The 21,605-nt window shown below is 46.3% G+C and overlaps 1 protein-coding gene across 2 annotated transcripts; it reads left to right on the plus strand.

Annotated features, from left to right (window-relative positions):
- Positions 1–5: 5 nt before the first annotated feature.
- On the plus strand, positions 6–21,129 carry lhfpl4a (LHFPL tetraspan subfamily member 4a). 2 transcript variants are annotated; one of them, XM_076024767.1, is made up of 5 exons: positions 6–1,328; positions 15,264–15,500; positions 15,732–15,748; positions 18,096–18,128; positions 19,261–21,129. In XM_076024767.1, exons 1-5 carry the CDS (start codon positions 923–925, stop codon positions 19,312–19,314), a joined length of 747 nt encoding a protein of 248 aa, XP_075880882.1. In that variant the 5' UTR covers positions 6–922; the 3' UTR covers positions 19,315–21,129. The 2 variants fall into 2 exon arrangements, with proteins under 2 accessions (XP_075880882.1, XP_075880884.1); XM_076024769.1 differs by lacking the exon at positions 18,096–18,128 and having other exon boundaries at positions 18–1,328.
- The last annotated feature ends 476 nt before the right edge of the window (positions 21,130–21,605 follow it).

A 21,605-nucleotide genomic window follows, 5' to 3' on the forward strand; every position in this document is an offset into this window, starting at 1 on the left:
AATAATAATAATAATAATAATAATAATAATAACAGACACGAGTCGTCGACGTGCCTTGGTTGCGCACGGTTTAACGCGCGCTGGATGGAGAGAGAGGGAGAGGGAGAGAGAGAGAGAGAGAGAGAGAGAGAGAGAGAGAGAGAGAGTCTCAGCATCCGAAGCCACAGCAGCCAAGAAGACGCCACAGTGTACAGAGTTGGACGACTGAGTCATATGTTCATGCACGATTTTTTAAATATTTTTTCCCTGCAAACTTTCCTTCACTTAAATCGATTTTCCTCGTTCACACGCTGCATCGGTGTCATCCCGGATTTCCTTTTCCTTCCTTCCTTCCTTCATCTCCCGAGCAGTGGACTGATCATCTCTGGGGGGGAAACTCGACCAGCGCATCTCCATCCTCTGAAGCCTTTCCTCGGCTTGGGATGCAGAGCGAGTTCGGTCCCAGCCGAGGCGACGAGTCGGAGGGAGACAATGGCGACAATGAGCCGGTCGCTCGCTGCCCGCCGCGTTTGGCTCCGTGAGCTCTGCCGTCGGCTCGGCTGCGGTTTTACGCTCTGAGAGGAAGCGGAGGGTTGTTTTTTTTTCTCCGCCGAGACTGACTGATCAGTAGGGGGGGGGCATTTAAATGAAAGACTGTATCCAGAAAAAACAGCAGGATTTGGATGTGCTGCTCCGCTGGGTTCCAGGAGGGAGCAGAAGGCTGGAGAGCCATATTGGACAATTCTTAACGGATGACTTGTTGTTTCATTATTTTTTTCATTTGAATCTAATTTAATTTCAACACTTTTTAGACAGAGGGAGATAACCAGGCTGCTGCTGCTGCTGCTGCCTGTGACAGGGGAGGGTGTGTGTGTGTGTGTGTGTGTGTGTGTGTGTGTGTGTACGTATTAGAGGTGGTGGTGGGGAGAATAAAAATTAAAAAATGCTGCCCTCGCAAGAAGCTTCCAAAATCTACCATGACAATTACATGCGCAACTCCAGGGCCATCGGCGTCCTGTGGGCCATCTTCACCATCTGCCTGTCCATCATCAACGTGGTGGTGCTCATGCAGCCCTACTGGATCGGCGACAGCGTCAGCACACCACAGGCCGGCCACTTTGGCTTGTACCACTACTGCGTGGGCAACGGCAACGCCAACCGGGAGCTCCTGTGCCAAGGCACCTTCTCAGACTTTGCCTCCATCCCGTCGGGAGCCTTCAAGGCGGCCTCCTTCTTCGTGCTGATGTCCACAGTGCTCATCATCGGCTGCATCGGCTGCTTCGCGCTCTTCTTCTTCTGCAACACGGCCACGGTGTACAAGACGTGCGCTTGGATGCAGCTGCTCTGCGGTAAGGATGGGTCCACGTTTATTTGTTTTTTTGACTTTGGGGGTTCTCACTGATGAGGGGTGTCCTCATCAGTGTGCACCGTACCTCTGCTGTTTGACATCCCATCTGTCGAGGGGTATCAGCTCCTCCACGGGGGATGCGTGCATCAGGTATTCTGCTCACGAAGCCGCCGCTGGTCGTTTCCACGCCAGGAGTGCAGCCCCCCTTGAAGCACGCGCTGCTCAGATGTTCTCCAAACGGCTTGAAGAGGCTCTGAATGCATCTTAAGTTGTGGATAATTAGATTTTTGACCTGCGTGTTTGACATTTCTGTCAACCGGCTTCTCCTCTGCATCATCTGAAATTCTCTCTCAGACCAGTGGGGTCTTCCCCCAAACCACCACCACGACCTCCACCTCCACCTCGCCGTCCTCCTCCTCATCATCATCATCATCCTGCCACTGCCAGCCTTCTTTCTCACTCGGCTGGCTGAGAAAGTGTGTAATTGTATCGAGTTATGATAATGAAACGCCTCAAGTGGCGTTTGCATCGAAGATCACAGCTTCTACTCCCGACAGCCATATCTGCCTCCCAGATTAGTCTGCATTATGCATGACTTTTGCACATGCATATTATGCCTGCGACTCACTGGCACGTTCCTTCATCTGCGCACGACCGACTGGAGCGAAAAGCTGCGTCGGGCGCTCAATTGTGTTAAGAAGTTGCGGCAAGATGCCAGATAGTCACTGCGGAGGGTCATCGGCATAAAGAATGAGTAAAGTTGCATAAGGATCAGAGGGGTGATAGTGGAGCGCAAGACCCGTGTGCGTATGCGTGTGTGTATGCGTGTGCGTGTGTGTGTGTGTGTGCGCGTGTGCGCACATGAAGGGAGTGGGGATCCCTCTCATCAGCCAACAGCAAACAGATTGCCTCAGCAGGTGGAGCCCACAAGTGTCTCCCATTGGGCTCAGCTGACATCAAAGAATCCTCCCGTGGATTCCTAATCACACAAACTGCTAATTAACTAGGTGTAATGCAGATGAAACTGGTCTCAAACAGGCCGGGGGAGGGGCAGGTGTGGCATGGATTCATGACAGTAGGAAGACAAATTCTATCATGTTGAGGAAATATATTTGATAAAGGTTTTATTTTTCTTTCTAAGTATTCAGTTAACATATTTCTCAGATCCCAGAGTTTCTGGGTGTGCGTGCATGTGCGTGTGTGTAGAGGTGGAAGGAGGGCTAATTGAGCACTGGTCTGGAACGGCTGACATTATCTGGGAGGAGGTATTGATGGTTAGATTATCTCCTCTTGCAAGGCGGACGAAGCGTAGGGTCCGTAAGGGGCCTTTTAGACGTCATCGGCTTCTTCCCACTTTCTCCCACACTGTGCACGAGAGTGGGAGGAAAACATTTGCGCAACCCACAAACTTTCTTTTAGCCACACGCTTTCATACAGCAAGGTTCCAGCGCAGATCCCTCTTCAGCAGGCTGCCCCGGTTTCCCCTCCCATCCTCCTCCCCTCCTCACCACTGCTGGCCGGCTGTGCAATAAGGCTTGGAGGCACTGCCGAGTTATTGTGCAGTGCATCTTTGGCATTATGTCTCAGGCCATTAGGCAACAGAATGGAGGGGAGCTTCCTGTCTGCCGAGGTTCCGCTCAGCGGTGCCTACTGAGTCAGCGTCTCCTCACCAAAGAGGCCGAGGCTACGGCAGGGAGGCGCTGAGTTTATGAAGCATTAGCAAAGCCCCAAGAGAGGTGGAGTTGATTGTAGGGCAAGAGTACTGTTGCACTTCAGTAGTATGTATGTATGTATGTATGTATGTATGTATGTATGTACATATATCTGTTCAGTATGTTTTGTGTTTTTACTTGTTTTATGTGAATCAAATTAGACTTATTTGCACCTGTAATGGTTTAAATAGGTATTTGAGGACAAATAAAGCATTTTGAATTGAATTGAATTGAATTGAATTGAATTGAATTATATATTAGAGCCGTGGACTGTGCTGATTAGGAAGTCTTTAGGAAATCTCCAATGAAATCCTCAAATATATGCTAGCACTGCTTTAAGGAGGCCATTGTGATCCAGCCTGAGAATCTGAGAACTTTGATGTTTTGGTCCATGTGTCTGCACATTCAAGGTACAAATGTGATGATTTTTTCTGTGGGATTGTTCTGCCAGTCCCATATTCACAAAGGGCGTGTTCTCATTGCCTCGCCTCGCCACAGTTCGATTGTGTTTTCATGGCCCCCAGATCACGAGACCTTTGGGCGGAGTCGACGCGGCAAAGCGGGACAATGTTTTCGACAATGTATTCTGTGCGATACACAACAGCGCAGCGATGGACAAAGTAGAGGTTGTTTCATACCTGCTGCTCGGTCTGTGCATGGTTGCTTTTCTGTTAAAGAAAGAAAAGTTTTCCTCACTGAAGTCACAGTTGATAATTTATGCAGGCAACATTTATAATTTATTGTAAAGGTGTAGTTCAACCTTTATATTTTCACCAAAAGTAAACATGAGACAGATACAATGGGAAATAGCATGCCTATTTATTATATACACACCTACTTATTTGAAATAGCTGCCCTAGCGAGCCAAAGACGACTTTTTTAAATGAAGTTCCGTGTCGAAGGAGTTGGCGTCGATGTCCAATCCGACAGGGAACGTCGACCAGGACACTGAGCCAATCCAGTGCCTTGCTCGTCTCTACGTCACCACTAAACCCGCTTCGTCTCGCTTGGACCCTGGGGGATTGAGGTACCAAAACAGCACCCCCTACAACCGTACCGTGGCGAGGCGAGGCAATGAGAACGCCCCTTATACGGGTGTAAATTCAAAATGTAAGCTGAGGGTAGCACATTTAGTCTAGCATGTCTTTGTGAACTCGGTGGAGAGGTAACAGTGGCAGTGGCTCCTTCCCACAGCACGGATGGCCTCGGTGTCTCCCCAAGGTGCTGCTTGCACGCAAACAGCTCTGCCCTTACTCTCCGTCACAGCCGGTGGGTGGGTGGCTTTCTGAGGCCGATCTGACAGCTGACAAATGTTTGTGTGCACGTCTGACGTGCCAGAGTGTCCTCACTCGGTCCAACACGTCCCACGTGTTTGCATCCCGTGCCGTGTTTGTTGTTGTGCTCTGCTGCGGTCGCACGCTGAAGGCGAGAATGAGAAAAAAAAAACATGCCGTCGCGCTGGTGGAGGGACTGAACATTCACAGGCTTTCACACCAGACAGATGACGACATGCGGTAGTATTGGTAGTAGTGGTCATGGTAGCGGAGCGATTCTCTTGACAACAACTCGTGTGGAGACTGACTTCAGACACAAGAGTGATACACAATGATGCACAACCAATGACGACAAAAAATTAACACCCCAGAATCCGAATTGTTTAGCCCTCTGTTTACAGTCATCTGTTCAAAAAAAAATCTGGGTTTTAACTTTCTGCTAAAATTGTCACGCTTTATCATATGCGGTCAAATTTCACAAAGCTCTGCTTGTAAAGAGTCAAACTACGTGACTTTTCAGATCCGCTACTGCTGCTACAGTCTGCTACAGCGTTTCCTCTCCAGACTGCCACTAGGAGAAGCTTCTGACGCACAAGATTGAAAACAGGATTCAACCTGTTTATTCTGGCTGTTTTGTGCTCTGCATATGTCTTTGGAACACCCACCGTTGTGCCTTTTTGTTCTGAATCACTTGTTCATGTTAAACAAGATCCCTTTTTGTTGTCCGTTCTATCCCAGGCAAAAAGAAAAAGCCTCAAACAAATGGTTACCTCGGTGCCATGACTCCTGCTGACACACTCGGTCTCAGCTGCAGCTTCTGAGCTTCTCTTCATCTCAAAAAAAAAGAGACCCAAAACGCTTTTGCATTAGACATCTGCTCTGCTCCTTAGTCACATGACAGCACTAGCTGTCCTCCTGTCCTGGAACAGGGAAGGAACTCTCGAGCTCTGGTCAGGTGCTGGAAATGCTACATGCTTTCATAACCAGGAAACATCACTTTCTTGTGTTTTTTCCCTGCGCCGACAAGAAATCGTGCCGTGCCACTTCGACGCTGGCATGAGCTCAGCTGTAAGCTCAGTGATCTATAAACGATTGGCCCCCATAGGTGGCTTGCTGGGTCAGTGCAAAATACTTCCGTGCACTTGAGTCCTCCTGAAATTGGACTGATGTGAACTGAGTAGTTTAGACTTTTAACCACTTTCCATACTTAAACACATAAATTGCCTGCGGTTTTGCACACGAGCAAACAAACTGAAGTCAAAGTGGAACAGAAAAATAAAAGATGCTCTCATATGAAAATGACCGAGATTAAAGTTACAGATGCCCCGAGACACGTTAAACAGAGAAAAACATTTCACCGGCTGCTCTCAGTGAGTCACCTCGGCACAATAGCTGACTGGATAATACAGTTTTGTACACCAATTACATATTATAACGTGGTCAACGTTCAAATCATCAAACTGGTGAATTCCCAATATAACATGTAGGCGTACCTCAGTCGATCAGTCCCAGTCCCAGTCCCAGTTCTGACAAATTCACGCAGTTATTTCTCATCCAGTCAGGTGGATCCTTGTTACTTTAGCTTTTCTACACTTTCTCCACCTTTTTTCAACAAACTCAGCGACAACAGTCCTCACCAAACCTGAAAGCCCTGAGGGGGCTGAACAGCAGCAGAGAGAAGGAGACTGTATGTGTGTTGCATGTGCGCTGCTGTGACTGCAGTGCGGATGTGTGTTACATGTTAACGTCGAGCTACACTGCTACAGTTACGCAACAACCGTGCAAACCTCTGCAGCCGCCTCACCATTGTCGTCCTCAACGTGTTTTTACTCCAATGTTTCGTTTTGTGTTTGACAAACTAATGTAGAAACATTGGTTGCTATGGTCTTAAGGCTTTCTGTCCGAGAGCACCATTGATTTTCCGCTTTAGGCTTTAGGTTCTAGGTTGACTTTGTGCTTTATTTTGCAGATGATTGTTGTTGTTGAAGCAAAGGGTGACAATCAACCAGCACTAGCAGGAAGAGGTTGTGCGTCCGTGCCTTTGCTTGGTGTTTGTGTCGCGCCGGCTCTTCAACCGCGGTACAAATGTTGCGCTGCTGTGATTGCGCTGACGTGCGGCTGTGTGAAATGTGACTGATACCACTTGCAGTGGAGCCTTTTTTCACTGTGACCCAGTTGTTGACCTCATGGGTGTGTACACTTATGGGCTTGCGACCTAGAGAGTCGCGTAGAGCCCTGCAAAATAGGGCAACTTTGTAAGTCAACCTTGGATGACGTCTTACACCCTTTGACGTACATGGACGACCACACCTTCTGCTGAAGAGCCCAATGAGCAGAAGAAGGTCTGCGGTGCTCTCCTCCATCCACGTCCTCACCTCGCTCCCAGCGCACCACTCTGGGCAGCTGGATTGATATATTTTTTTAATGTCACAGCCGACCCCGCTCTTTCATCACCTCCTCCTCTTATCTATGGCCTGCATGAATCTCTGTTGATCCTGCGGGGCAACACTTGCATCCGGTGCCAGAGGTCCGGACAGTGACCTTTCTGTAGCGCGCGTCCCTGAAAGTTGGGGGTTTTTTTATGGATGGGTGTTTGATTTATCCGACCGCTCGCAGGGAAGTGTGACGCGTTTATGAGGAAGATGCTCTAAATCGTGCCAAACGATCATTTATCTACCACGTTTGAGTGGAGATTCCTTGATTGTCAGAGGTTGGAGAAGTATTTACATTCTGTCTAAAAATGGCAACAAAAAAAAAATGTAAATGTACTGATTTAACTCTTGAGCAACAAGAACTATGATAATAAGTGAATACTTTTGACAGAATTTGTATCTTTTGAACACTTAAAGACAAAAGTAACAAGCGTGTTTTTCACAGTACTGATATTGGTAGACAATTGTAGGGAGTAAAAGTCAGAAAAAGAAACCCTCAAGTAAAGTATTGATACCGTTATACCCCACTTCAGTACTAGTTATTTATACTATTTGTGCTACCATTGCTTTGTTACTTCCCACTCTGTTGATTGTGGGTGATCTATATCTGAAAAAAAGGATCTCCTTCTGAGATTCTGCTCCAAGAATTCCAGCTGTTAGTGGGAAAATCTTCCCTTTCTTCAGAGCCTTTCTCACAGACTCCCACTGTGAAAAAAAGAAAACAAAGCGAAGCCGGTGTGTTTTGTTTTAGTCCCTCCACAGAATAATCAGATGTGTTGTGAGATCTGAGAGAGATTCTTAAAGGTATAACAGACAAGCCTGAGACGAGGAAGAAGGGTAATTAAAAGATGTAAGGAGATCCAGTGGAGTGATATGAATGGAGTGTGAGTGGCCTGCAGGGAGCCCGCTGATGCAGAGCTAATCTCCAATCAGAGGGGAGACCGCCCGGGGTATCACATCTCACAGCCTACTCCACTTTCCCATAATCCTCAGCTGTCTTCCTAGAGGTTAAGCCTATGCCGGTTCTTCTCCGTGTCATGCAAAAACCACCATCAGCAGTACATCTGGCCATGAAGGGATGTTTTTTCTTTGTTTCTTCCCGCTGTTCACTTTATTATGCGCAGAGGAAACGCTCAGCTAAAGTTTGGAGAGCTTGTTTCAGGTCCTCAGAAAGCTGGCGGCATCTCAGCGACACTTGGTCCTGCCAGCCGTCACCTGGTTTACCGATCAAACCCGAAGCAGCAGAGCTGAGGTGGGAAGTTAACAGTCGACACAACCAATCAGCTGAGGTTCCTCCTGTGCACCGGACCTGTGACTTGGCGCGTCACTTTTCCTGAAATCTGTTGCATTTGTTTTAAGGATCTATCCAGCAAAAGTAAATACTTCCAGAATTGTATTCAAAGAGTTCAACGCCTCCCGCTGGTGTAAATGATGGGTGCCTCAAGTACAGTGCGGCACAGCCTAAATGATTAACGGCCTGTGTGTTTGTGTGTGTGCTGGAGTTGTGCCTGACACTCACTGGCTGAGTGCAGATGACAGTTTAATCAGCTCTGCTGTGCAGCTCCGCAGTGGGGCTCCCACTGGCAACTAGGCCCTGTGAGCGAGCTCCGTGGTGAGACAGCAGCCGGCGTGACAGACGCTCCCTCGGTCAGTAACAGCGCAGGGACAGTTGCTCCCCTCCGGATCAAGTGGCAGCACCTCAACTGTCACATGAATCAAAAAGGAGCAGAGAGGACACTTAGCTTTGCTTTATTAACAGAGGTTCATGTGGATAAATTAAAAATGAGATTTTACCAGACACAAATGTCTATTAACTATTATTTTCAATGTAATTCCACAGGAGGCCACACATGAGCCCAGGCTGGCAACAAAACCGTTTCTTACCGCAAAACTATCACAAACATTTTTAAGAAATACCAATGACCACACACAGTGTGTGCTTTCTGCACCTGCCTCATCACCAGACTTACCAGCATTCAACCATGAATCAATCTAGAGCCTGCAATATACACACTGGCATGCGAGTGTCCTGTTTTTCATTGCGTGTGGATTACACGTCTGTCTCGTGTTGTGGTATCCAGAAGGGGGCAGAAGGTTTCCTCAGAGCCAAATTTAGGGCCGCAGTTCCGGGAAGGATGACAGACACAATGACTCTCCTCACCTCGTCCGAGAACTCAGCGGCTGAATGGGCAGCCCAAGGCAGCGCGGTGGCTGACACACGTTAGTCAGAAGGCTCTGCTTTCCTAACAGCCCCACTAATGAACCCGGGGATGCGAGAAAATTTCCCTCAGCACAGTCTGAATCAGTGAGATCATGGCCCGGATGCTGTGACGGGGCCCAGAGCAGAGATGCTCTTGCCTCCGTGAACAGTTAGTGGCTGACAAAAAAGGCGAGCCTGGGTTGCAGCATTGTGTTGAAGGTGTGAGCAAAACACCTGAAGTGTTTTCCACACCTCGAATCTATATTTTCTCTCGAAGACGCAAAACACAAACACCCACGTCCCTCCAGAACATAGTGTGTGAACTGGAGTCCATACGACACATTTACAGGCACCTTCCTTCTCAAGATAAAACTAAAAGCACCGTCAATAACAACTTGGGGGATAAAAGCCGTTCATGTTCAGAGCAAAAAGTAAAGGTTAAAAAACAAACATGTCAATGTAAAAGCCAGGTCCATAGTAAAGGTTTCATTTAAAATGCCAAATGCACAAATAGTAAAAACTCTGTGTGCTGAGTTTAAAGTGCGAAGAGGAAACCAGCTATTATCTTCAAGAGAATTCTGAAAACCACAGCAAAAGAAAAACACATTTCCAACACTGGGTCTCGGAAAATTTGTGTTCCTTCACATCTTCCTTTTTCTCCCCAGAAGGCGGAAAGCATCATGAATGGAACACACCTCTCCCGAGACACCAGACCAGGCTCGGCAATCATAGCAGCACCAGGCTTACGCACGTTAACACACCAGCTTACACTCGTCATTGATCTGGTGAGCCAGTAATGAGGAAGCCAAAGAGAAACGAGAGCCACGCCTGCAGCAGGCCGAGCACAGTTGAGTCTAATGAGTTCATATTTACAGAAGCTAGTCTTTCAGTTCTCTGGAAAATATTGTTCTAAGGGCGGTGATGTCTAACATGTTTTTATTAAAATTTTCACCCCATATTGATCTAATCTTCATCTCACATGGATCTGGACTTTTAGCCATTTTTCCTGACACAAACAAAACAAACAAACAAAAAAAGCAGATCTTAAAACTTGTCAATATCACATCCTATCTGGCTGCTCTGAACATCAACATACACATTATCTGTCCTGAAAGTCAATTTCCCCATAAGCAACAACAGGCGTTTCTGGTCAGTTGGTTATATCGTTGTTCATGACAGCAACAGCCTTTCAGCTTCTGAATGGCTGTTGCTGGTTTGATTCTTGAACACTCCTTTTTCCTTGAAGACAAAAACTTTATTTGTCTGATTCTTGAAGTCCACATTGTGATGGAAATAATAACGCAAAATATTGACCAATAGCACGGCACATACGCTCAGCAATGCGTGAGAGACGCGCAGTGATATGAAAACACTCTCTGGGTCTCACAGCAAATTTTTACATTTATATTTATTAATAACACTAGAAACCCTCTATATTTCCCAGGGGGGAAGAAACGACATATATCCTGGTTTATATAATACACACATTAGACACTCCTTCCAATTCAATATCTATCAAAAAGCACCACCTTGCTTTTAGATGGGAAAAACAGTCAACCATAAACCATAACTTGAAAAGTCATCTGTCAATTTAGAGCTTCACCCACTCTTCATCTGCCAACATGGGTGAGGTATGACACCTGAGCTGTTCTGCATCCAGCCACCAGGGGGACATTTTGGTATTTTGTCTTGGATTGGGGAATTTAAATCATGTCCATCCTTATTTCAGATAATCTGGATATGGGGTGACGGTGCACAAACATTAACAAACACTGAGGCAGACGTTACACAAGTGACACGACACAGGCTTCAAAAAATAAAGTCAGAAAAACTCACTGGGCCCTAATGAGCGCTTGCCATTTTTTTTTTGTTTTTGTTTTTGTTTTTGATTTTCTGGAGTGACCTGAGACATTTGCAACGCTGGGCTGCTGCCTCTAATCGAGTGTGATACACTAGTGAGCGGCGGCTCTCTCTCGGGCACAGCTCACTGGAGCCGCCGAGTCCGAGCGTTACATAAAGACCGTCGCTGTGCAAATTCACGAGGCCATTCAGGGACACTCGTTCGCTGCTCACGGAGCGTTTTTTTTTTTGTGTGTTGTTTTTTTCTTCCTTGACGACCGTGTGTGCGCTCGGCCGCGAGGCTGCGACGGCGAGAGGCTCCAGCGCGTGAGCGAAGTGCCCTCCGTCTGTCTGCTCCGCCAGGCAGCCAGCATCGTGTTCCCTCCCCTGCACTTCGCTCTGCCTCCTTAGCGCCTGACCTTTGTCGGGTTTCACAGACCAGCGTGCATCAATGTTTCCTCTCGTTACTCCATTTGGGTCGCTGGATGCCAGTGGTCGGTCGGCACGCCGCTCATAATGACCGTTTCAAAGAGCCCGAGTCGGATTTTACATGCACACCATGCTTTGATTAGGGCCCCTGTCGAGGGTCCGTGTGGGCAGGACCCAAATGCAGAAGGCTATTTTGGTTGTGGGCTCGTTTGTATTGTAAGCAGAAGCAAGCCTTTAAATGGCAGACTCGAACCTGAGCTTCACATGAACTTCTTTAGTCAACAACGTCTTCACAGCTTTCCTCAAAGGGAAAGACAATCATCAAAAACCAGAATGGGAGGTTTACACTAAAAAAAGAAAGAAAGAAAACTGAAACTGATTTACAGACCTGGACGAAGACACAGACAACCGAGACGAAACCGATCAGACAAGCAGGCGGAAACAACCATGATGGAACAGATGCGACAACCGAGCAGAAACAACGACCAAACAGAGCCAAACCCAGACAAGGACTATTTATAAGAGGGCAACAGAACACAGGTGAGAACAATCAAGGGCAGGACTGACAAGGAGACACAGGTGGTGAAAAAAAGGGGCAAGAAAAAAAGGCAGGAAAACAGAAACAGGAAGTAAAATATAGAAAAGACAAGGAGAAACTAGATTATCAGAGTGAAACAGGAAAACACTGAAACTGCACTGAGTGTTTTTGTGGCAGACAGTCAACAGAGCGACACACATGGAGGGACGAGAGTGAGGATGAAGCTCCACACATCAATGTAGTGCTCTTTAAATAGCAGTCACTCAGCTCTTTGTTTAACACTTTAGACCTACTCTTAGTTTTCGGATGTTTCCAGCAGCCTCGCTGCACGTGCACACACGTGCACGTGCAGTGATTTGTCTGATTAGTTTGGCAACTTCTGTAAGTGCAAGTGTAACGCCGGCAAAAATGGGCAATCGCGAGGGAACTGACCTGCACATTTCAAATGACATGACTCCAAAATGAATGGGCTCACACAAAATCCATCTCTCGCTTTCACCCCCCTGACACACACACACACACACACACACACACACACACACACACACACACACACACACACACACACACACACACACACATTCCACCGTACATGTATTTCCTCATCATTAGACGTGAGTCACAATCCGATGATGAGCTCCGAGGGGGCAGAAAGATGGGGCTGAGATGAATAACGTGCAGACAGGGACGGGAGAGAGCGAAAGAGGAGGATGTCGATGGAGGAGGAGAGGGGGAGGAATGAGTGAAGCGGATGGAGAAACTGGGTTGACAGAACTAGATGAAGGATAGACAGTGAGAGAGGGAGAGTGCAAGAATTCAGGGATTCAAGCGCAGGAGGGAAGGAGAGATATGGGAGGGGTGTGTGGGAGGGAGACAGCTGGGTTGCCTTGGCAACTGGCTGGAGACGTGAAGCAGGAGGGGTGGGCTGTCGGTGGCTACAGTGGATAAAATACAACATCATCAGTGAGACCCCATTCAGACGGTAAAGCAGACGAGGACTCAGTGCATCAATCTGCGTCCTGGTCAGTGTCACCAGACCAAGACTTACCACTGAATTACACTGATTTATATACAAAGTTATCCAATAAAGCTTTCAAACAAGGAGACTGTATTTTCTTTAAATTCTTCTTGTAAAGCAGAGGTAGAATTTACTGATGAAACTAATAAATGATGAGGATAGATAGATTAAAAAAAAAAAAAAAACAACAAATTGTTGTGTCTCTATGTTAATTTTGCGATGGATGTCTGGACTGAACACAACCTGTGTGCTCATCTGCTCCTCACCCTCCGTCGGACTGTGAATGTTAATAACACCTTCGAAATGCCAAATCCCGAAGTGCCTCCGAGGAAACACTGTTGTTATCATAGCCGGGCAAGCTGTGGGGGGAATCAATAACTATCATAGAAATCTGTGCAAAGTGTGGAAACCCGTCATGAAGACAAAGAAAAAATTCTTTCTGAGGAATTTCCTGCCAATCACATCTTTTTCTTCCACACATTCATTTTGAACGAAATTAAGCGGCGTCCGACCCCCGGAAGAAAAGCTGATGCAACCACATTCAACTTCTTCATTTACTGCTAAACCATGCAGCGCGTATGAGCTAAGGGTTTAATAATAAATCTCCAGGTTAGCATTCAATCTGCAGGGATTTCTATCTAATGACGGAGCGCCAGCAGCCTGCGCAGCCCGAGGAAATCTCTGCTGCCATATTGCTCACAGTGTCGCCCGCCGCCCGCCGCCAACAACATTTGCCGACAAAATGCTCCATCTGTGGAAAATATTTGGCAGAGCCGCTCTGGTCTCTCTCAGCTCTCGTCGTCCAAGTGTGGAAAAACCTCTTCTTGAGCAGATTTACACACCGACGTAAACAGTAAACACCAAGGAGTGTGACAAACACAAGACGGGGAGCCCGGAATGCTCGCTGCTGATGCTGTGACTCATCCTGTGACTTGGCATGAAAGTGAAATCATCAGATGACATGAGTCTGATTCTGTAAATAGTAATGAGATTATAGAAGAAGCTGCCACAAAAACATGTCTTTTTTTATTCATCTTTGATGGATTCAGCCATGTTGGTTTTAAAGCTTTCTGAGAAGTTCAACTCTCACCTTTAACCCCAGAACTGTTGATATTAAATACCAAGTCCTATTTGCAGAGGAGCTTCTGCTGGCCTCTCCTGCTTGGCAAAATGTGTTAACATAGGAATGGGCAGTGGCTGTTTAGGGAGAGTTTTAGGTTTAGCTTTCCAGGGTCAGTTAACTAACTTTGAAACTGTAAAAAGGATTTTTAGCGACAGACTTCGAGTTGATGGTGCTGCAAAGTTTCATCTGCAGTGGGTCAGTAAATGAGGCATTCAGGGACCCATCTGCCAGGGCCATTCTGGTCTCAGCTGGACCCCTGACACACCGGGGGAACACTCAGGCCTTATGGGAGCGCGCACGCAGAAACACACATGAACAAGAGGAAAAGATTTGTGTGCCAAACATTCACAAATACTCCTCCATGTGTCAGGCACACATTTTCTCTGTGTGCCTGACACAGAATCACCTTGATGAAAAGTGATTTGAACGTGTTTTTTCTGTATTTAAATGTTTCGTTCTTTGAAAAAAAAAAAAAGGATTTAAACATTTCATCAAAATGTTTAGTTAAATATTTTTAAAATGTTTTAATTATTTTAAAAAGTAACTTATTTAGTAAATCATAAAAATAAAAACATCAACGCTAACCGTCCGTCCCTCTTGCTGAAATGCTCCATCTCTGTTTTGCTCTCCGCTGGTTCAAAGACTTGTTGGCTGGCGCTCGACAACAGAGAGACGGAAGATACTGAAAATACCGGCGCAACATCCTCAATACACTCCCTAGAGTGAAGTGGTGAAACAATATCCCGTCTCCTCTCTTCTCTCGCTTCCCCTCACACAACTCGCTCCCCTGCACCTGAGCCCGTTTGTTCCGACGTTCCGTCTCACTTTTGTTGTGCAGCTCGGCTCTTCCCGCATTGATTTTTCCTCCCTCTGCTGCAAACTCGGCCACGTTGTTGTCGCTCCAATCGTCAACTTACAAAACCTTGGTCTCAAGACTGCTTTTTAAGGGTCTCTCGGAGGCATTTTTACTTGGTCTTGTCTTGGACTGGGGATTTTTGATCAAGACCCATCAGGACTCAGCTGACACAGCCCCTTATTCCTACAAGTTATTTTTTTAATTTTATGAAGCAAAGCCTTTTACAAAATGGTTCAAAATAGTTGGCAAAGCAGCAAAATGTTACAGAAAATGAGTAAAAGACACCTTGCTGGAAAGAGATTTTTTGATTTAGAAGCAAACTTGAATTTAAAAAAAGATACTGGTCCTTTTTTTCTGTTTTGTTATTTTTCTTTGATACATAAAGTCTTGGTCTTGTCTCGATCATGATACTCTCTAGTCTTGATAACGTCTCAGTCTAGGTTGGTGCCATCTTGACTACAACACTACCCGCTGACTAAGTCTCGACTTTGTCTCTCCTGACCTCTGACCTGCAGCCGTGTGCCTGGTGCTCGGCTGCGTGATCTTCCCCAACGGCTGGGACGCCGAGGTGGTGCGGGACATGTGTGGCGAGGAGACGGGCCGCTACGCCCTGGGCAACTGCTCTGTGCGCTGGGCCTACATCCTGGCCATCATCGGCATCCTGGACGCCCTCATCCTCTCCTTCCTGGCCTTCGTGCTGGGAAACCGGCAGAGCGACTTCCTGCAGGAGGAGCTGAAGGCCGAGAGCAAAGGTAAAGACATGTGTGAGAGCAGGTGTTAAAGGGTCAGTTGTTAAAATTGGTAAATGCATGTATGCAATGTAATTCAATCATATATTGAAATAATCATACTGGTACTGGTACTGGTAAAGATACATATATGTTTTTTTCCAATTGGCGCCTGGTCTTTGTGTTCAATTGTGCTTTAAAAACTCCAGTTTTGATAAATATGAAATAAACATTTTTGTTTCTGTCTTTTTTCAGACTTTGCTGTGTCAAGGGTGAGTTCATCATTCAATTTATATTTTATTCTTGCTGCTGGGATGTTTGGTTTCCTGACCGTCAAGTCCAAGGGCTGAGAAAGCTGAAAAACAAAATATAAAAAAACAACAAGATGGTGATTCAGTGATTCAAGTGCTGGCAGGTTAACAAAAACCCTGCTATGTGCAGAACTTTGTGTGCCTGGGCTCTTTGTCCCTGAACTGAGCCCGTCAGGAAGCACACGCTGTTCTCGGAAAGAGAGAGAGAGGCACCGCTGCATGTCTGATGTTTGCAAGTGCAACATGTCTGATGACATGTGGACAGGTTGAAGAAAAACCGAGCAGTCTCTACTCAATGCTGGGCCACTAAGGAGCATTTAGCATTTTTGAGCATTTTAGCATTTAGACCTGACATTCAGACTTCAGGGAGAACTTCTGGTAACATGTTCTGAGCTGTAGGAGAACAAGCCAGATCAGTAGGCTGCCATAGTGGGGATTTTGGTGTCAATCCAGTACTGAGTAAATACAGGAAGTAGTATCACTGATACCAATACTGATACTTTTTTACCTGGAATGTCATGATCGTTAAATCATTTTGTGATTTTTGCCTTTTGTAAGTTGATTTTGATCATGGTAAAACACAGGACAACGATTTTAAGCAAATAACTTTTTTTTAACTAACAAAAAACACAAGTTAACAGTATTTCATAATAAAATAATTCCCATTCATTTAAAACACAGTTGTTTAAAAAAAAAAAAAAAAAGAGTCACAAGAGCAACGCAAGCACTGATCCGATACCAATACTCACCTCGGTATCATTAATATGGATATTTAGACCAATCCGCCCAGGCCTGCCCTAGTGGTCTGCAAAGGGTGGGTTAGATTGAGGGACGTTTACAAATCTGAAAAAACAAAAACAGCAGCTGTAAAGAGTCGTGTTTTGTTTGGCCCGCGTGTTTCTGCAGCAGAGATTGTGTCCAACAAATAAAAATTAAAAAAAAATAAAAAAAAAAAAAAGCCAGAATGTTCCTGCACGTCGCTGCCACATTCCATCAGTGAAAAGATCTCGGCAAAGTCTCACCTCAGACGACGCCACCTGCTGTCAGGTCACATCTTCTGCACCCGTCCTCAGGAGGCCCAGGATGTTTTTGCTCCTGTAGCGTGTTGCGTGGCTGTCGTGCAGGGGGACGTCACGTCGGGCCGCTCCGAGGCAAGGAAGGGAAAGAGGGGGGGGAGGAAAAAAATAAAATGACAAAAAAACAAAAACAAAAGGTGGTAAGATGACGTAAAAAGAAAACTGTCTTCAGGCGCAGGCCGGCGCGCGCTCTCCCCGACGGAGACGTGGCTGAGAGCGCGGCGGAAACGTCGCGTCGAGGAAGGTTGTCGGTCCGCTGAAGAGGAGTGTGTGTGTGTGTGTGTGTGTGTTTGTGTGTGTGTGTGTGTGCGTGTGCAACGTGCACCAGGCCCCGCGGCGCCTCTGTTCGTGTACATCAGTATCAAAGACGGAGCTGACGAGTGGAGGTGGAGGAGTGGAGGTGGGGGATGGGGGGGGGGGGGGCAGCCTAATTGCAAGCCGAGCTGATCTAACACACACACACAGACATGACGTGGGCAGCTGGGCGCCGCCGTGCGTGAGCGATGAATCATTGAAAGCACCAGCGTAAAGACCAAAAAAGAAAGACATTCCTGCAAGACGCGAGTGGAGTCTGCGTGAGTGCGTCGTGACTCTCGGCTCCTGTCGAAACACACAGCAGGTGTTCGTCCCTGGCACAAGTGGCTGGCATCCCATTGGCCCGCCTTGATGGCGGGCTCGTCCAATCACATTCCAAGGTTTTCTTGAAGGAATTCTCTCACTTTTCAGCAGCGTATTAAGTTTTCCCAGATGGATTCAGCGGTGAAATTAAACTGGAATATATTTTTCAACCCTGTGGCTTTTAATGGAGCAGCAGACGCATCATTTTGTCTGCTCCCGAAAACTTTTCCTGCACACTGGGACTGCACACTGAGAACATATTTCTTAAAACTCCAGGGACTGATCACACTGCATCATTTTAAAATCTATCCATTATTCCAACTCATGTATGAAATTGTGTGTGATATCCATGGTGTCTATTGTCTGGTGGTGTGCTTGTCCTGCCTCTCTTGACCAGGACTCCATTGAAAAACAAGAATTGCAGATTAATTAAAAAAAAAAAATTAACAGAATTTAACAGAAAAAAAGGGATTTGTTTTCCTCGTGACCTTTTACCCCAACTCGATTAATAATCAATAACATGCCTCTGTCTAACCAGTGTCGTTCAAGCCACATGTCACATGTACAGGAAAGCGCTCCGAAATTTGTTTTTGACCTTTTTTTTCTTCCTGTAGCTCCATCTGGGCTCCACTCTGCGTATGGACGGAGTAAGACCACCGTGTTTTCTCCCTCTGGGGTCCAGTTTGTCGAGCAGCATGACTCCCGAGCATGCCGTGCACCCCCCCCGCCCCCCCACACACACACACACACACACACACACACCTCTTGACAGACACCAATGCGTGCCTTGACCTTGCCCAAACCTGCTTGTGCTTCTAATTCTAATTATTTTCACTTGTACCTCACTGATCCCAGTAATGGTGCAGGTTTGCTGCCACTCAACCAGAGACAGTTTGAATCCATTAGATGGCATAACTGGCTATCTTTGTGGAAATCAAGTCATTGAGTCCAGGATGGTGCTAGAGCCCATTTCCGGCAGGCAATTTGCCTGCATTAGCCAATAAATAAATAAATAAAAAAAGCTTTTTGCAAGTTTTGACACTTTTAAAGTCCTGATCACGCGGTAAAGGAAAAGTATGAAGGTGTGACCTTTGAAGGCGGTTGTTTTATTTATTTTTTCCTTTCTGTCATTTTGCTTGTGCTGACTCATATGTCAGACGTCCTCGCGTGGCCCCCAAACTGCCCTCAGCAGCCTAATGGAGCAGAAATATGGAGAGGAAGTGAAGTGTAGAAATGAAGATTAGAAAATAAAATAGAATGAAATAAAATACACATGATGTTGAAAAAAAATGTAACGTTAGACCAGTTGGACGTCAATTCTAGGATCTAATTCTTTTCCATAGTAGACCAGATTGTAAACAGAGATTATAAAGCATCAGGTATGTTTTGGTCCCATCAGTCAATGCTGCCAGATTCGATTCCACCCATAAAATACATAGTTTTACACAGCAGAACAGCAGCGGAGTTGGACACACAAGGAGCTTCAGGCTGCAGTAGTGAGATGGTGTTAGTGCAATTACTTTCACTGCCAGAGGGGGGAGACAGAGGTTCCTCACTTCCATCTGAGGGAAGTGCGACTGAACGCGGACCTTCCTGAATGCCCCCCTGCTGCTCCCATTTCTGTTTTTCGTCCTCCTCCTGAAACTCACATACATAGTTGTCCTTAAAAGTCTTCACTTCTTTATCTCCGCTGAAGCCTCATAGAATCCTTCTCTCCTCTTTTCTCTCCTCTTTTCTCTCCTCTCTTCTCTTCTTTTCTCCCCTCTGTTTCTCCTCCAGATTGAAATCCGCGACCTGAAAGATCCCAGATTTGCAGTCCAGCGCTTCCACTGAGGGACAAATTCCTCCCCTTTTCTTCTCCCCTCCCTGCATCCCTCCTGTTGCTGTCCTCAACTGTCAACTTCTTCAGGTTGAATCTCCACTTGGCCGCTGGAGCCGGAGCTCAGCAAACACAGGCAGACTCTGTCCGGCCGGGACTCTTTCAATCTGCAGCTTTACCAAACTCTGGGATTACAATCATTCCCTAGCGCACAGTGTCACTCCCTCTTCATAAAGATTCAAAATGGTGGTACTAATAAAACTCCCAGTGGAAGCTCTCTGAGGCCCGTTTGTAAAGTGCCCCCCCCCCCCCCCCAAGCTTTAAAAGCAATGTTGTTAAATTGCGTATTTAACAGCACACAGGTGCTACTTCTGACAAAGAAGTCAAAGAGAATGAAATAGGAGAAGAAAAAAGATTTTGTACAGCCACATTGTCACTGTGGAGTCTTTTTCAAGCCCCTTTTCAACTGCTCTTTGTATAAAATGAGGCCTGGAACACAGAAAAATGCACGTTTATTGAGATGTTTCTACAGAAACAGGGTTAAAAGAGACTATTTTAAAAGAAAAGTCCTATGCCTTCCTACCCTTAAATGTTAAAAAAAGAAAAAAAAAAGAAAAAAAAAACTGAATCATCATTAGCTGTTCTCAAACAACATCATGGAATGAAGTGTTTTCCACATGGTGACGGCTGACGTCGCCTGCCAGCCACTGAGACAAATCAGACAAGTCGTGTTCCGCTCAGTTCTTTCAGTCCAACGGCTCAGTTTGGTTATCAGGCCCTGCATGCTGCATCCACCTCAGGCCTGCACACGCAAGGCTTTTTACAAAGGGGGTAACAGTGGGGGTCCCGACAGAGTTCAGGTAGTCTGCTGCAGTGCACCGAAACCCCCCCCCCCCCCCCCCACTGCCCTCAATGACTCCCCCCGAAACCTCCAGCCGAAGAGCACAGAGCCTCAGAGGGCAGCAGACGACGACAGGCAACATTTCCATATGACAACCTTTGAGAGGCCCCTCGTCATTCAAAACAATACGAGTCTCCGGCCTGCCAGCGAACAGTCCGCCCGGAGTTTCTTTTGTCAGGGATGGTCTTCGGGACGTGCGTCCCCACAGGATGTTGTTAATCAGCCCCTTCGTGAGCGTGAAAGGCAGCTGATACCTCGTCAGGGGCGGCGACAGCCACCCCAGACGGGTGTTAACAGGCTTAAGTTCTGGCTACGCCCTGTCTTTGTTTGTCATTTGAAGGGTTGAACAGACTATCAGTTTCAGAGGAAGAGTTAAAACCAGGACTTTCTTTTGATTCCTGCTGTTTTCTGAAGCTGATTGGTGAACGTGCAGAGTTGCTCCACTGGTGGCTGAGGTGTTGATTGAGACATGAAAATCGGGGCAGTAAGGGACCTTTTCTGTTTTTAATAAAAACCTGCTTTTTTTCTGCAACTTTTGCTTCTGATGAGGTCAAATTGTGAAGGACTGACTTACTGCTGCCGTTTTGGGTTGCTGGCTTAATTAGTGTGAACTGTGACATTTCAGCTCCTGTTGAAACTGCTCCAACCTTCTGGGAGTCTCTCTCTCTCTCTCTCTCTCTCTCTCTCTCTCTCACACACACACACACACACGTCTTCTCTATGTGTTTTTACTATTCCACAACATTCTCTCCCTCTGTGTCTGTGCCATTTTAACACCTGGAGTTTGGATTTTAATCTTCTGACGAGTTTCTTTCTTCTGTTCCCGCCGCAGAGCAAAGGTCAGCATGGCAGCCACTTTTCCTACAGTCACCAAACAGTGTTGTCGTTTTCAATGAGAAATTAAATAAAAATGAGTCTTCTGATACGACTGATCTCTGTTTGTGTCCACATTAAAGTCTTTTCTATTTTGTGTTAATCATTTACAGACATTCATCCTGTGGTGTATGTCCACATTTCTGCATCTCTTCCTCAGGCCAACAAGATTGATTTCAATGAGGAACTGCTGATGCCTTATAAAATCGCTGACTATCACCATCACTATTTTGGTGCTGGCAGGGCGCTGTCCATGGTGCTGGATTTACTGAGCGGCACACAAATTCTATCCTAATTTAAAGTTATTCTGGACCAGGACAAAAACCTCAGTCTACTGTATTACATGTAGTGAACTGGAGCCATCAAGCGGGACCCAGGCAGACCAAATGACTTCTACATTCACATCAGTGTTACAAAAAAAACACAAGCGACTCCTTCACATGTCATGTCACAATGGTGGTTCTCAAAATACATGACCACCATTGGTTAATTTATTATCACCAAAAACGCATTTTACATGACTCACATGCC

This window comes from Nelusetta ayraudi, unplaced genomic scaffold (genome assembly GCF_046127955.1).
Source record: "Nelusetta ayraudi isolate G7.1 ecotype Tasmania unplaced genomic scaffold, CSIRO-AGI_Nayr_v1 ptg000017l, whole genome shotgun sequence".
NCBI classification, from domain to species: Eukaryota; Metazoa; Chordata; class Actinopteri; order Tetraodontiformes; family Monacanthidae; genus Nelusetta; species Nelusetta ayraudi.

Excerpts from the sequence above, each read along its gene's own strand:
- lhfpl4a (XM_076024767.1), top strand. The coding sequence starts at position 923 with ATGCTGCCCTCGCAAGAAGCTTCCAAAATCTACCATGACAATTACATG. Across the intron at positions 1,329-15,263 it reads TTGGATGCAGCTGCTCTGCG|CCGTGTGCCTGGTGCTCGGC; the intron begins GTAAGGATGGGT and ends TCTGACCTGCAG. Across the intron at positions 18,129-19,260 it reads CCACTCTGCGTATGGACGGA|ATTGAAATCCGCGACCTGAA; the intron begins GTAAGACCACCG and ends TTTCTCCTCCAG.